Source organism: Dama dama, chromosome 8 (assembly GCF_033118175.1).
Source record: "Dama dama isolate Ldn47 chromosome 8, ASM3311817v1, whole genome shotgun sequence".
NCBI classification, from domain to species: domain Eukaryota; kingdom Metazoa; phylum Chordata; class Mammalia; order Artiodactyla; family Cervidae; genus Dama; species Dama dama.
Window position 1 is genome coordinate 46,287,700 of NC_083688.1, and position 15,021 is coordinate 46,302,720.

The 15,021-nt window shown below is 38.3% G+C and overlaps 1 protein-coding gene across 3 annotated transcripts in view; it reads left to right on the forward strand.

Moving 5' to 3' along the window:
- Positions 1 to 15,021, forward strand: part of SATB2 (SATB homeobox 2) — a 196,638-nt gene that overhangs the window by 115,887 nt on the left and 65,730 nt on the right. For all 3 annotated transcript variants that reach the window (XM_061149072.1, XM_061149071.1, XM_061149073.1), the window contains exon 7: positions 5,689 to 6,161. In XM_061149072.1, the coding sequence (XP_061005055.1) occupies positions 5,689 to 6,161 (473 nt within the window). The remainder of the gene's footprint in view (positions 1 to 5,688; positions 6,162 to 15,021) is intronic.

The window sequence follows — 15,021 nt, forward strand, 5'->3', positions numbered from 1 at the left end:
TTTTTGGAAACAACATCTAAAGAAATGACAATATGAGAAAGACAACTGGCTGAGGCAAGGTGGTGACTACTGTCTTTGCACTGGAAGACTTTCTCTCCTAGTATCTCTGTGGCTGGCTTCTCTGGCTGTTGTGCTCTACCTGGCTGTGTAGGCATTTGAATTTGCAGTGCCTTCATTGTGGTTTACTAATGAGTTAGTACTTCATGATGTGGCCACATGCCTCTAAAGATACTTCCTCAGTCACTGTTCTAAACTATATGAAATTATAAGGATCTGGGAACTCATTAGAAAAGGGGAATTAGTATGTATAATCTTAAAGGATGTGAAGAACTGACTCATTAGAAAAGACCCTGATGCTGGGAAAGATTGAAGGCAGGAGGAAAAGGGGACGACAGAGGATGAGATGGTTGGATGGCATCACCGACTTGATGGACATGAATTTGAGTAAGCCCCGGGAGTTGGTGATGAACAGGGAAGCCTGGTCTGCTGCAGTCCTTGGGGTCGCAACGAGTCGGACACCACTGAGTGACTGAGCTGAACTGACTGAATCTTAACGAAAGATGGACTGATTCTTGTTGCACCAAGTTCATAGAGATTTCACAGAGCTCAAGAAAGTAACTCAAATGTAATTAAGTACTGAAAAATGAAAATAGTGACATTTTGGAAAATTAGCTTTTGATCAAAGAATGTTTGCATTAAGAGGATATTTCTTTTTCTTTTTTTTTGTAGAAAAAGAAATGAATAAAATATCTACTTCTTAAGTACCTGAAAACATAGTTTGCTACTTGAATTTGCCTTTATTTTGGCTTAATTAAAAAGCAAGCAAACAAAAGTGAATTGAATGTCTGAGGGCAAGTATTTCTGCCTGAGAAGTATAATTTTACTCTGAAAACTTTGTTCTTCATTTATTGATGTGGTGTATCACATTGATTAATTTGTGGGTATTGAAAAATCCTTGCATCGTAGGGATATATCCCACTTGATTGGATTCAGATTGCTAGTATTTTGTTGAGGATTTTTGCATCTGTATTCATCAGTGATATTTGACCTATAATCTTTTTTTTTTTTTTTTGTAGTACCTTTGTCTGATTTTGGTATAAGGGTGATGGTGGCCTTGTAAAATGAGTTTGGGAGTTTTCCTTCCTCTTCAATTTATGGAACCTTTTCAGAAGGATGGATGTTAGCCCTTCTCTCAATGTGTGATAGAATTCACCTGTGAATCCATCCAGGCCTTCTGTTTGTTGGGCGTTTCAGTGCTTGTGGTTGGTCTGTTAATGTTTTCTATTCCTTCCTGATTCAGTCTTGGGAGATTGTGACTTTCTAAGGATTTGTCCATTTCTTTCAGGTCGTCTGTTTTATTGGCACACAGCTGCTTGTGGAGTTCTCTTATGATCGCTTGTGTTTCTGTGTGTCAGTTGTAAAGTCTCTTTCTTCATGTCTAGTTTTATTCATTTGAATCCTCCTCTTTTTTTTTTTTCTTGGTGAGTCTGGCTAAAGGTTTATCAATTTTGTTTATCTTTTCAAAGGACCGACTTTTCGTTTCATTGGTCTTTGCTACTGTTGTCTTTGTCTCTCATTTATTTCTGCTCTGATCTTTATGCTTTTTTTTCTTTCTGCTAACTTCAGGGGTTTTTTGTTTGTTTGTTTGTTTGTCTTTCTCTAGTTGCTTTAGGTGTAAGGTTCAGTTGTTGTTTGAGATTTTTCTTGTTTCCTGAGGTGAGATTGTATTGCCATGCTTTCCTCTTACAACTGCTTTTGCTGCATTCCATAGGTTTTGGATCATTGTGCTTCTGTTTTCATTTGTTTCTAGATACTTTATTTCCTCCTTGATTTCTTCAGTGATTCATTAGTTGTTTAGTAATGTATGATTTAGCCTCCACATATTTGTGGTTTTCTCAAAATAGTTTTTTTCCTTGTAGTTTATTTCTAATCTCATAGCACATGGTCAGAAAAGATGCATGGTACAGTTTTAATTTGCTTAAATTTACCAGGGCTTGCTTTGTGGCCCACCACATGGTTGATCCTGGAGAACGTTCCGTGTGCACTTGGGAAAAATGTGTGTTCTGTTGTTTTTCAATAGAATGCTCTATACAAATCAATTAAGTCCATCTGGTCTAACGTAGCAATTAAGGCCTTTGTTTCCTTATTGATTTCTTGTTTGGATGATCTGTCCATTGACAGAAGTGGAGTGTTAAAGTCACCCACGATTATTGTGTTAATTTCTCCTTTCATGGCTGTGGCTGTTAGCATCTGCCTTATGTATTGAGGTGCTACTATGTTTGTTGTATGTATACTTACAGCTGTTATATATTCTTTTAGGATTGATCTCTTGATCATTATATAGTGTCCTTCTTTGTCTCTTACAACAGTCTTTATTTTAAAGTCTTTTTGTCTGATATGAGCATTGCTACTTTAGCTTTCTTTTGATTTCCCTTTGCATGGAATACCTTCTTCCATACCCTCTTCACTTCGTTCAGTGAGGAACTTACAATAGCAACTTCTGTCCTATGAAAACTGTGTTAGATTGCCTTGCTCAAAGGCTCTTAACTATTTGCTTGGTTTGATTTTAAGTGCGTCTTATTACAATACCTGAAAAATATTTGCCTTTAGAGGATAAGATTAAAATAATTTGTTTACCTTGAACTTTATGAAGGAAAGGTGAATACAAAATATATGAATTACTTCAAAAGGATTAAGTTATAAATTGAAGTCTTAAAGAAGCTTGAAGTAAACTTTTGACCTATTTAGGAGTTCATAGGAAAGTTAAGCAATCATTCAGTTTTTTAAAAAATCATGAAAAAATATTGTATATGTCTGAATATAAGGTGCTCCCAAGATATGGATATCTATGTGCTTTACCAGTTAGAAGTTTTAAATATAAAAGCCTTTAGACATGTAATAAAATGATCAGGTATATATTTACATTGTTAATGTATTAATTTGCTTCCTTGTATGTATTTAAAAATCACGTGTTATATAAAATATTAATTTAGAAACATTACTTTCTTGATTGGTTTTTTTCAAATACTTTACCTATGACTTGATTCTAGTGACTTTGTTCTCTTTAAATTCTCTGTTTTGAGTCATCTCACCCAGTTTTCCAGCACACATCACTTTTGCCTAAGTATTTTGAGACTCAGTAGTTTTTCCTTGGAACTTTATTTTGTATTAGGGTATAGCCAGTTAGTAATGTTGTGATAGTTTCAGGTCAACAGTGAAGGAACTCAGCCATACATATACATGTATCCATTTTTCCCCAAGCTCCTCTCCCATCCAGGCTATCACATAACATTGAGCAGAGTGCTATGCAATAGGTCCTTGCTGGTTATCCATTTTAAATATAGCAGTGTACACATGATCATCCCAGATTTCCTAAGTGTCCCTTTCCCCTGGCAACTATAAGTTCATTATCTTAGTTTTTGAGACTCAGTACTTTTTTGATCAATTATGATTCTATCACTGTAAGCCATGTGCGAATTTACAAACACTGTTTGCATATTGAAAGGTGTGATTATTTAAAAAATTTGTCTTACAGGTGAATACTTTTCTGCTCTCTAGCATATAATCACTCAAAGTAGTTTTCTTTAATACTAATAGACTTTTCCATAATCATATACAGCATTTCCAATTGTAAGAAAAAATTACTAAATCCATGTGGAATTTTTGCTTTATCAGATTTTGGGGGAATTCCTTGGAAGCCCAGTGGTTGGTATTACATGCTTTCACTGCCAGGGCCTGGGTTCAGGCCTGGGGAAATATTAATAGAATGCCTCAAGCAGAGTGTCAAAATAAAAACAACAGCATAACACAGTTTTTGTTAGATTATATCCACAAGCATTGAAGCTGGCAAAGATAGAGGTTGTTTCAGCCTAATGTGTTTTCCCCAAACAAATCTTAGCTTTACATAATAATGTAATACAGAGATTTAGATAAGGATTTGATTTGGTATGATGTGACTTTTTTTTTTTTTTTTTTGCTGTGAGTCTTGAGAAATATTCTTGAGGGAAGAAAGGACTGCCTCACGTTTGAACATACATGATACTTCCCTTTTTCTCCCTTTCAAAGTTATTCCTTAAATCTTTACTAAAGTACAATAAAACATATAGGAAAAATAACCTGGAGAAAGGGAGAATTTTATTTAATCGTAAATCAGTTCACTTCAGTTCAGTCAGTTAGTCATACTTCCCTGTCCATCACCAACTCCCAGAGCTTACTCAAATTCATGTCCATTGAGTCGATGATGCCATCCAACCATCTCATCCTTTGTCCTCCTTCTCCTTCTCCTTCCCCTTCTTCCATCTCATCCCCTTCTCCTCCTGCCTTCAGTCTTTCCCAGCATCAGGGTAAAGTCCAATGAGTCAGTTCTTTGTATCAGGTGGCCAAAGTATTGGAGTTTCAGCTTCAACGTCAGTCCTTCCAATGAATATTCAGGACTGATTTCCTTTAGAATTGACTGACTGGACTCTTAAGGGTCTTCTCCAACACCACAGTTCAAAAGCATCAATTCTTTGGCGCTCAGATTTCTTTATAGTCCAACTCTCACATGTATACATGACTATTGGAAAAACCATAGCTTTGACTAGACAGACCTTTGTTGGCAAAGTAGTCTCTCTGCTTTTTAACATGCCATCTAGGTTGGTCATAGCTTTTCTTCCAAGGAGCAAGCGTCTTTTAATTTCATGGCTTTAGTCACCATCTGCAGTGATTTTGGAGCCCAAGAAAATAAAGTCTCTCACTGTTCCCATTGTTTCCCCATCTATTTGCCATGAAGTGATAGGATTGGATGCCATGATCTTAGTTTTCTGAATGATGAGTTTTAAGCCAACTTTTTCACTCTCCTCTTTCACTTTCATCAAGAGGCTCTTTAGTTTCTTCGTTTTCTGCCATAAGGGTGGTGTCATCTGCATATCTGAGGTTATTGATATTTCTCCCAGCAATCTTGAAAGCAGGTTAAAGGCTAACATTCTCACTGCCAAGAGAATGCAGTGGTCCTAGCAAATAAATGGCAAATCAAGGTGATATTATTAATTTTGTGAGACTTTTTCTTATTCTAGTGCATATCACAATCATTAAAATATCCATGTCTTAAAGATACATTCCTATAGAAAAGATAGCAAGTGAGGAGTTGAAAGGATATACTATGAGACAGGCAAATTATATAAATGTCTCCATAGTTGTATAATAGTATTTATGTGAGATTTTTATTAAGAGATAGCAGTTAATTTGGCAGAAGATGTTGTCCTTGTCATTTCCTGATACCCATGAATGACCATTAACCACAAACTACAGAAGATGAAAAACAGCTTTTAAAAAAAAAAAGAAAAACAGCTTTTTTTTTTTTTTAACCACAGTGAATAATGAAGGAGGTGATAAGAGCTTGGAAACATGAGAAGATTTAGAATTTGTAATGGTTAGTTGTTTCTGTCTTGGCTATTTAATAAAATGCCTACCTTTAGAAATTAAAAAAAGGCAAATATTTTTACTTCCATATCATAACCTATGGAAAAATCTATTATTGTAAGCTTTTTTTCAGGAAAAGATGACTCACTTTTACTCTGGGTCTTCCAGCTTTATATGAAAAAAATCTTTTTCATTACTATACCAAAAATATAATTTAAAACTACATCTATCAGCAACAAATTATACTAATGATGATAATGACAAATCATCATTTTTATCTCTTAACAGTGGAAAGAGTGGAGCGAGAAAACCTTTCAGACTATTGTGTTCTGGGCCAGCGTCCAATGCATTTACCAAATATGAACCAGCTGGCCTCCCTGGGGAAGACCAACGAGCAGTCTCCTCACAGCCAAATCCACCACAGCACTCCCATCCGAAACCAAGTGCCCGCGCTGCAGCCCATCATGAGCCCCGGCCTCCTTTCCCCCCAGCTCAGCCCGCAGCTCGTCAGGCAGCAGATCGCCATGGCCCATCTGATCAACCAGCAGATCGCCGTCAGCCGGCTGCTGGCTCACCAGCATCCCCAGGCCATCAACCAGCAGTTCTTGAACCACCCGCCCATTCCCAGAGCAGTTAAGCCGGAGCCAGCCAACTCCTCTGTGGAAGTATCTCCAGATATCTACCAGCAAGTCAGAGATGAGTTGAAGAGAGCCAGTGTGTCCCAAGCTGTCTTTGCAAGAGTGGCATTCAATCGCACACAGGTACCATTAGCATTAAACATCATAATGTTTACATCATGTTCATGATACATCATGTACCATGTTAATACTATGGACACATTGTGACAAATATTTTTTATCTCTTTAAAATTTTTCTGTGGATCTCAGAGCACACAGAATCAGATTAATTAATAATCTTTAGTTCATGAAATACTATCGCCATTGATCTATGCTTGGCCATAATTAATTAATTTCAGTAATGTAATGAATATCTGTGAATTCACTACCCAACTGAGCACCTGAAATGTTACTAGTGACGTGGGTCTCTTTATGTACTTCTCCTTCTCCCCTCTTTTCCATTTACTTTCCCCAGATGTAACCCTGATCTTGAATTTTGTGATTATCATTCCTGGTTCTAAAACTTAACCTTATCTTTGAACTTTACAAAAAATATTATTATATGTTATCATTTTTATAATTTTTAATAAACCCTTCAAAATGTCTAAGTTAGATTTAAGATATTGATTAAGTAGTAAAGTAGTATTGATAAAGGGCCTCCCAGGTGGTGCTAGTGGTAAAGAACCCAACTGCCAGTGTGGGAGGCGTAGGAGAGAAGGTCGATTTCTGGGTCGAGAAGATCCCCTGGAGGAGGGCCTGGCAGCCCACCCCAGTATTCTTGCCCAGAGAATCCCCATGGACGGAGGAGCCTGGAGGTCTACAGTCCATAGGGTTACACAGAGTTGGACATGACTGAAACGACTTAGCACAAAGCAGTAATGGATAGTTGACTCGTATTTTTAGTGTTTTGAGAGAATTATATGCCAATATAATATTAAATGATAGACAGTGAACAGTTTAGCTATGTCTTACTTTATTGAAGGCTGCTTATAATCAAGAAGTTCTTTCCCACCAGTCCTAAATGTGAGTGTGTATTAGATTCGCATGGAAGACTGTTAAAACATAGATTGCTAGACCACTTCCTAGAGTTTCTGATTCACAGGTCTGGGGTGGGACCCAGAAAGTTGCATGTCTAATAAGATCCCGGCTGGTCCTGCTGCTGGTCTGAGGTCCCATTTTGAGAATCGCTAATCTAGCTCTTATGCCATTGTCCCTTTGGTGTCTGTAGGACTTTGGTTCCAGGGCCCTCACAAATACCAAAACCTACGGATGCTCAAGTCCCTTATATAAAATGGTGCAGCACAGTTGGTCCGCCCTATCTGTGGATTTTGCATCCACAGACACACAGGACCAATTGTATGAGTGCCCAAAAAAGGAAAAGTGCCTGATCTTTAGGAGCTGACAGTCTGGTAGTGAAAAGTAAAATGTACTCAGATAACTAAAATAAAATGTGAAGTCAGGAGAATAATGTGAACAGTGACTGCAGTGGGTGTTTGTGAGGAGTTGGGGTTAGGCGTCCTTACAGTAGAGTAAGTAAGTGAGTAAGCAAGTAAGTCTTTAAGAGGACAGTGGGTTTAAGTTAGCCACCCTACTAAATGCAAGGCAGGAAACCAAGCTCTCTGCAGATGCACAGATGAAAAATATTGTGAGCGAGCACATATGTGAACAGCTGACTTGAGTATGAAGGTTTCTGGATAGTTAGACCTTGAAGGATGAATAAAATTTAATGGGCAAACATGGAGAAGACAGGTATTTTAGGTTAAAACACACACACACACACACACACACACACGAAAAAGGCTGAGTCAGAAAAAGTCAGGACCAGCTGATAGTTGATAGCAAAGCTAGATATAACTTACAGAGAGAAGAACAGATCCAAAAAGATCTTAAGTTCATGCTAAGAACTTTGAACTGTGTTTAATGAGCAGTGGAAACCCTTGACGGTTTTATGTAGGGATATTCTTTCATTGAATGATCAGAATTGGATCTTAGGAATACTTTTATCCCTTCAGTGATATCGAGAGGGTAGGGATTTTACTTAGGAGGCTGCCTTGCGTGTACGGCTGAAATGCAGAGAAGTTTTGAACAAGAGTGGTGTGCCAGTGGAGTGGAGGGTGCTGTCAACAAGCATGAGAGTGAAACTGACAGAAATTGCAACTACCTGGAGTAGAGGTAACACTAGGGTTTGAGCTGACTACCAGTGAAGCGTAATTATTTAGAGAATCAAGGAGGGTATTGAAAGAGAGGGTTGGAGTAAAGTTAAAGTGATTACTGTGGGCTGTTTGACTTTGGGCTATTTGACTCTGAAGTGCTCGTAGACTCCTTAAGTGAAGATGTGCAGCAGTCCTTGAAAATAAGAGTTTAGTGCTAAGAATAGTTGTTAGGGTTAGAGAAAGAGATGAGAAATTTATTCACAAAACCTGGAATTTAAAAAGACAGCAGAGGGAGGGGAGAAGCCCCCAGCATTACTAATGCCAAGGAGAAGAGACCACAAAATGCCAGGAGAGGTGGGGGCAGGTGAAGGTAGAAGAAAAGGGAGATGCTGATAAAGTATAGAGGATTTGGGCTGAGAGTCTCCAGAGGAGACTCTTCCATGTGGGGAAAACTAAGAAGTCTAGGGAGGGGAAGTTTGAAACCATGCCATGAGATTTGGTGTTTGGTTGGGAGAAATCCTTGGCAAGCTTTAGAGTATAATTTCATTAGAGTGGTGAGGGCAGGAGCCAGAATTTAGGAGTTAAGGAGTGATTAGCTGTCAAGGATACAGAAGCAGTGGCTGCAAATTACTCTTTCCAAAATTTGGTGTTGAAAGGGAGACCAGAAATGGGTTGACAGTTCTGAAAGTGAGAGGGAGTCAATTTGAGACAGAAGAATTAGCTTGGGCCTCAGCTGAAGTCAAACAGCATGAAGGACTGATGGAACCAACCACTGTGGTTTGGTAACAGTCTTCAGCCACGGTGAAACTGCAGGAGTAAGAGCAGGGAAGAAAGGCAGTGGGCTTGCTTGAGATTTGGTGCTGACAGATTAGGTATGGCAGGAGACCAAGAGGGGTGAAACGTCTTGCTCCCCTGACTCTTCGCTAATGGATGCATTCTGTTATTTACAGAGCCTGTAGCATCATTTGAAAATGAGTTCAGAGGTTCACAGAGGGCTACACGTGGTCCAGACATCACTAAACCACTATTCTTTTGTGGCTTAAAGTACTAGGGTAGCGTGTGTGTGTCCTCAGCTATCTGGATTGAGCCCATAAGAGTGCTTCTCTTCTTGAGCAAGTCTGTTCCATACTATTATAAAACACAAAGTGTTTTATATAAAAGGATGTGTCTTTAAGTCCATATTTTGCAGTTCTCTGTGTGTGTGTGTGCTCCTTCATCTATCATTCATGTGCATGAATAGGCATTTCAAGGCTAGTCAACATTTTATTGCTGGTTATTTATATAACTCCTTTGGATAAGGATAAGGTTGAGAGCATGGTTGTATTGCTTTGGATTTTGGAATCAACGTATGCAGTATACAGTTTATCTAAATAGCATGAAGCATGAGAGAAGACTCCCCATGAGGCTAGATCAAGGCAGGCCGTGTTGCTATGAAGAGATGCTCTGCCAAAGCCCTGGGCCCTTGGAGGCCTGTCTTCTTCTGCACAATCCTTTTTGTCTGTTTTTTGGAATTAATGATTTTTCTTTGGCATTGCCATCTTTCAAGTGCCAAGTTATAAAAGGTCTAATTGAAGCACAGAACATATTTTATTATTTTGCTCCTGCCATTAAATTTGTAAGATGGCTACACCCAGAAAGAAACATTCACTTTCAATCAACATGAGCTTGAGTTCATGGGCCAGCCTTGAGGATATCAAGTGGAAACTGCATAGGAATGTATGAGTATTTCATTTTAAATTTCTGCTTTTAATTTGGGAAAGCTTTTCATCCCTCTGGGATCATAACCTGTTGTGTATAAAGCCCAGCCTAATCAAGGTAGATGGTATTGACAGAATGACATAGTTTGAACTTAAGCTGGAGGTCAGCAGGCAGATTGTTTCTGCTGAATATGCTGTAGTCACTACAGCAAAGGTTGGACAGCTGGGTTTTACCAGCAACATTATTGAATGGAAGATATGGTCTACTGTGCCCCATGAAACCAACCATGGATTTTCCACATGATAGGCTGTCTTGAGTGGAATCAGAAATATGTTAGTGATAAAATAACTTGTTAACAAAATAACTTTGTAGATAATAGCATAAACGAGTTGTTAATCTGTGGACAGTAACGAATCTCAACTTTTTTTTCCCCTCAAAGCAAACAGAATCAGAACTGTTTATTTTGATGGACACCTAAGACGAGTTCTAGTCTTGTACTCAGTTGTTTTACTGGTGTGTAGCATGTGCTTGGGCTTCTTCAATGGCTGAGTGGGTGAAAAATCCACTTGCAGTGCAGGAGATGCAGGAGACGTGGGTCTGATCCCTGGAGCATATTCTCAGTTTACTGAGTATTTTTCATAAATAGTTCATGATATCTATTATTCACTTATTATCAAATTCAGTAAAAAGCATTTTGATTTGTCACACTATAGTTTGTGTTCTTGGATTTGTTCTTGATGATTGGACCAAGAATAAATCTAATAATTAATTTCTCTGTTTTGTATGTGTGTATGTGTACATGTAGAACAAAAATCACATGCACAACGTTCACAAATGAATTTAGAATTTTTTTAAAAAAAAAGCCTAGTTTTTCATGTTTAAGACTTCCAGATGAAAAACTGGAATTCATAATAAATAGCATTTGAAAAAGCAGTTCTTAAAGGAAAATCTTAATTACTTTGTATGTCTGATCCATTGCTACTATATCATTTGTTGATGTAAAATAACAAAAGGGGAAAGGAACTGTATTTTTGGTTCTTGGTATTAAAAACCAAGAACTTGCTTTTTAATACATTTGAATTCTTATCAGCGTGTCTCTTAAACACAGAAAATACGTTGGTTTGATAAAATGATCTCCTACCCATACTTCTTGACAAGGTCCTGACTTCTGCCAGAGTCAGAGATCGACAGCCTTTTGCCATTCTGATCTTATTTATTATTATTTCTTACATTTCTCTGTTAGTTTGTTAATACTGTCTAAACTAAGAACATAAATTAAGTCACATGTTCTGGGCAAGGGAAACGGCACATTTGAGATCATGCAGTACCAGGATATTGAATCTTCAGCGTGAGCATGAGACTAATATGATTCCAGATACAGGGCGTGGCAGCGTGTTGCGTCGTGTCTGTGCCATAAGCACGATTTGTTGTTGTCCAGCTGCTGAGTTGTGTCTGACTCTTGGCTACCCCCTGGACTGGGGCCCACCAGGCTTCTCTGTCCATGAGATTTCCCAGGCAATAAGGCTGGAGTGGATTGTCTTTTCCTCCTTCAGGGGGTCTTTCCCATCCTGGAATCAAACCCACATCTCCTGCATTGCAGGCAGATTCTTTACTACTGAGCCGCCAGAGAAGCTCCAAGCTTCTGCATGGTAGAAGCCTATTTTTGCCGTTTGACCTTAAGTAAAATATACTCTGAGCACATCACTTTCTTCTTTGCTAGTCTTCTGAAAGAAGAGGTTAGCCTTACTTCTGGAGACTTTTATGACACATGGGAGCCTATGAGAAGAGTAGGAGAAAAGTGGTATTTTCTGACCTGGTCATTAATATTCTGGCAATCCTATGACACGTTACTAAGCGTTTCTGTTACCTGTGGTCACAAAGTGCTGTGATGCACCAGAGGAGGCTGGCCTCCATCCTTCACTCCTCCAGCACCGCCTCCCAGCCTCCGGCCTCATGCTTTACTTCTAACTCATGTGTCTGCTGGTTGGCTCTTCCGTCAAAGGAGTTTGCTCAGGTGACCGGACTTTCCTTTGCTCGCGCTGACAGAGAGCTGGAAGCGCTAAACAGGTATCTGATAGGCGCAGGAGGGTGAAAGCCCAGCTCCTTGCCTCCCGTCGCAGGGACAGCGCTGACCTGTGACTTTCACTCCAGAGGTCTCTGCAGACTGGGCTGAGGCTGGGGCTTTGCTTGCTTTTCTCCTGTTCTCTGTCCTGCTTCTCCCAGTCCCTCACAAGTTTCCCTTGGAAGCACCTCCTAAATAAATCACTTGTGTAGGAATCTATCTCAGGATGTGCTTTTTATCTCAGATAACAGATCAAGGTCATTGCTAGTCTAATTGACATTTGGTTATGCCATAGGATAGTATGAATAAAACATAGCTTCACTTTTATACCTACTACCTTCAGAAATCCAAGGCAAGATGTTATTATGGAAATAGTATAGAGGTTTTTATGGTACCACTTTGTTTTAAAAATATTATCAGTGTTGTTTATAAATCATGAGCAAGATGTTATTAGGGCAATAGTATAGAATTGAATAGATTTTTTTTACTGTACTACTTTCTCTTGAAAACATTCTAGCTGTTGTGATTTTTAACTGAGTCCCCTGAATTTAATGGGCTGGTATGGATATTAGCCAGATTTACTTATGGATGTTGAATGTGGAGGGATTGGTTAGAGGGAGGGGAGAGAAAGAGAAGGAATGAGACAGAAACAGACATTGGATATGAGGCCCTATGAGATCTTTCAGACTTGACATAAAGCCATCCTTACTGAGTCTCAAAGGTGCATTATGTGATTTATGTGAGTTTCAGAGTAGCTTTGCTTCTCTGTCCTGCCCTATCTCCAGTGCTCTGTCAGTGATGCAAATGGGTCCGTTAGACTGATAATTTTGAGAAGTAAGAGAACCCCTGTAGGGTTTTATTTTTTTTGCATATTCATTTTCCCTTGCTTCTATCCCAAATTTATTTCAGCGTTGGCACACTTAGCAGCCCTATAGACATGAAATAAGTTCCTGGCTATTTACTGTGTTTACCTCTTTGCATTTTGACAGTTTGGTTATGAATCGTAACCTATAGCATTCTTTTGTCCCTTGTCACTTTATGGACTTAAGAAAATCAGTAAGAGGCTTTTGAAGATATGAAAAGGTTTGTGACTATTTTACAAGACTTAATATTACCCAGGAATGGTTGTGGGATGTCCACTGACCTATAATAAGAATGGTTTCATGAAATATGTACAATGAATCTTCCTTAATAGATAAACTATTCTCTAATTTATTTAAAATCCAATGACCTACATATTCATGTGTTCAGAAATCCCCCATTTACTAGCATTGTTTCTCCTTTGAGACCTTCCATTTGAGCAAATCTGTTAAATGAAGTAGAGAGGAAGCTTTGATCCAAACTAGGCTAAATCCATTGGAACAAATGCCCTGCCACATATGAATGGGAGCATTAGAATGCCAGCAAAGGGAAATGAAGGGTTATCCTCTGTCCCTCTCTTCACCTCTATCCCCTTACCTTGAAGGTGGTGTTCAGGAAACAGCCATACACATGGAATTGGCAATAAAAAGTTTGTATCGTTTGAATGAGACTTTGGGCGCATTCACTTTTGACGAAGTGTGGTTATTTTTCTTTTTGCTCTAGCAGATTATATGCCATAACTGGGAAAGTTCAGACTCATTTTGTGTCTAGGTAGCTCTTCTGAGTCAGTTCTTAGAAACATGTTTTCATTAGAAGTCTATATGGATTTTGCAAAATGTGTTAATGTTCTATAAAAGAAACGCTTCTAATTTGGTATCTTTAGTTTGTGAAAAAGTCACAAAGTTACACAATTTGCAACATTTTATCAAAGGTCTTTTTTGAGAAAGCTGTTTATCTTTTATCTGGTATAGAAGAGAATTTTTAAAATCCTTTGTGAACTCATTTGGTTGATCGATCCTTAATTTGCATACTTTTTATATTTTTATGAGACTTTGCAAAAAAAAAATCTGTTGTTTATTTATTAAAGCCATATCATTTGAAGAAACTTAAGTCTAGGGTCATAAATACAATTTATGAAGTCATTCAGCAACCAGAGAATGTTTTCAACAGATTGGAAAATTAAATTGAGTGATGTATCAGAAAAATTGGCAGTAAGGTCAACAGCTAGAAATGTAAATGTCTTTGTGTGAAATGACATGGACTTTGCTTTTATGCTTTATTGGCACTGTGTTTGTAGTATATTCCCACCCACATTATTAAGGTTAAAAATTGCAGTGGCACAATTAGGAAGAGATGTGTAGCAACAAAGTGAAAATTCTAACAACCAAAATATTTGGAAGTCTGAGCTTTAGTTTGTTACCTGTTAGTTTTTTCTGATGGTGGGGAGAAATTTCTGTAACTTCTTGTTTGATTTATACTTATTGTTAGCCCAAGGGAGGCATGATTTAGTTACACATACCATTTGTACGTGTAGAAAACTTGACCTCCAAGATATTTAAAACTCTTTCTCAGCTTTCAGTAAGATATAGGCACTCAGCAATACAGCAATAGAATATAATGTAAATCCGGGGGTCTTGACTCCATGGTCCAGTGAGCTGGTTATAAAATGACTAGGGAACCTGTGAGAAAAAGGAAGTCCAGCCACTGAAAGATGGGCTGTAAATATGAAATGCCACAGATCAGGCATGAACATGTTATTGAGTTTTGAAGCAAATAATATGCCCTCTTTTGATTTCAACATTAAATTAATAAAGTAGGGAAAGAGGGTCCTGCAAGCTTCATAAAATAGGTACTCTTTCATTTCAGAATCACTGGCTTGAATTCATAGATTTAAAGATTATAATAATATTAATATCTCCCAAGACAGCAATGTCTCGAAGTTATTCAGTGACTTAAGGATGGCTGTCAAGATAGTGGTCTCAATTCCGTCCCTCCTTACATATAAAGACTGTCTTTAATTAGCACCTTTTAGGCAGTTTTGGGCAAAGAGCATGGGAGAAGCTGGCTCTGTGCTCTGGGTAAAGAGAAGTTTGACTCAGTGTCCCAGTGTATTCCCACTCCCAAATCTAACTGAAACAGAACATTTCATGTAAAAGAAAATATAAAGGCTCCTTTTATCCCCCTCCTTGACAAAACTTGTACCAAAAAATCAGAGGATACAGATAAGATA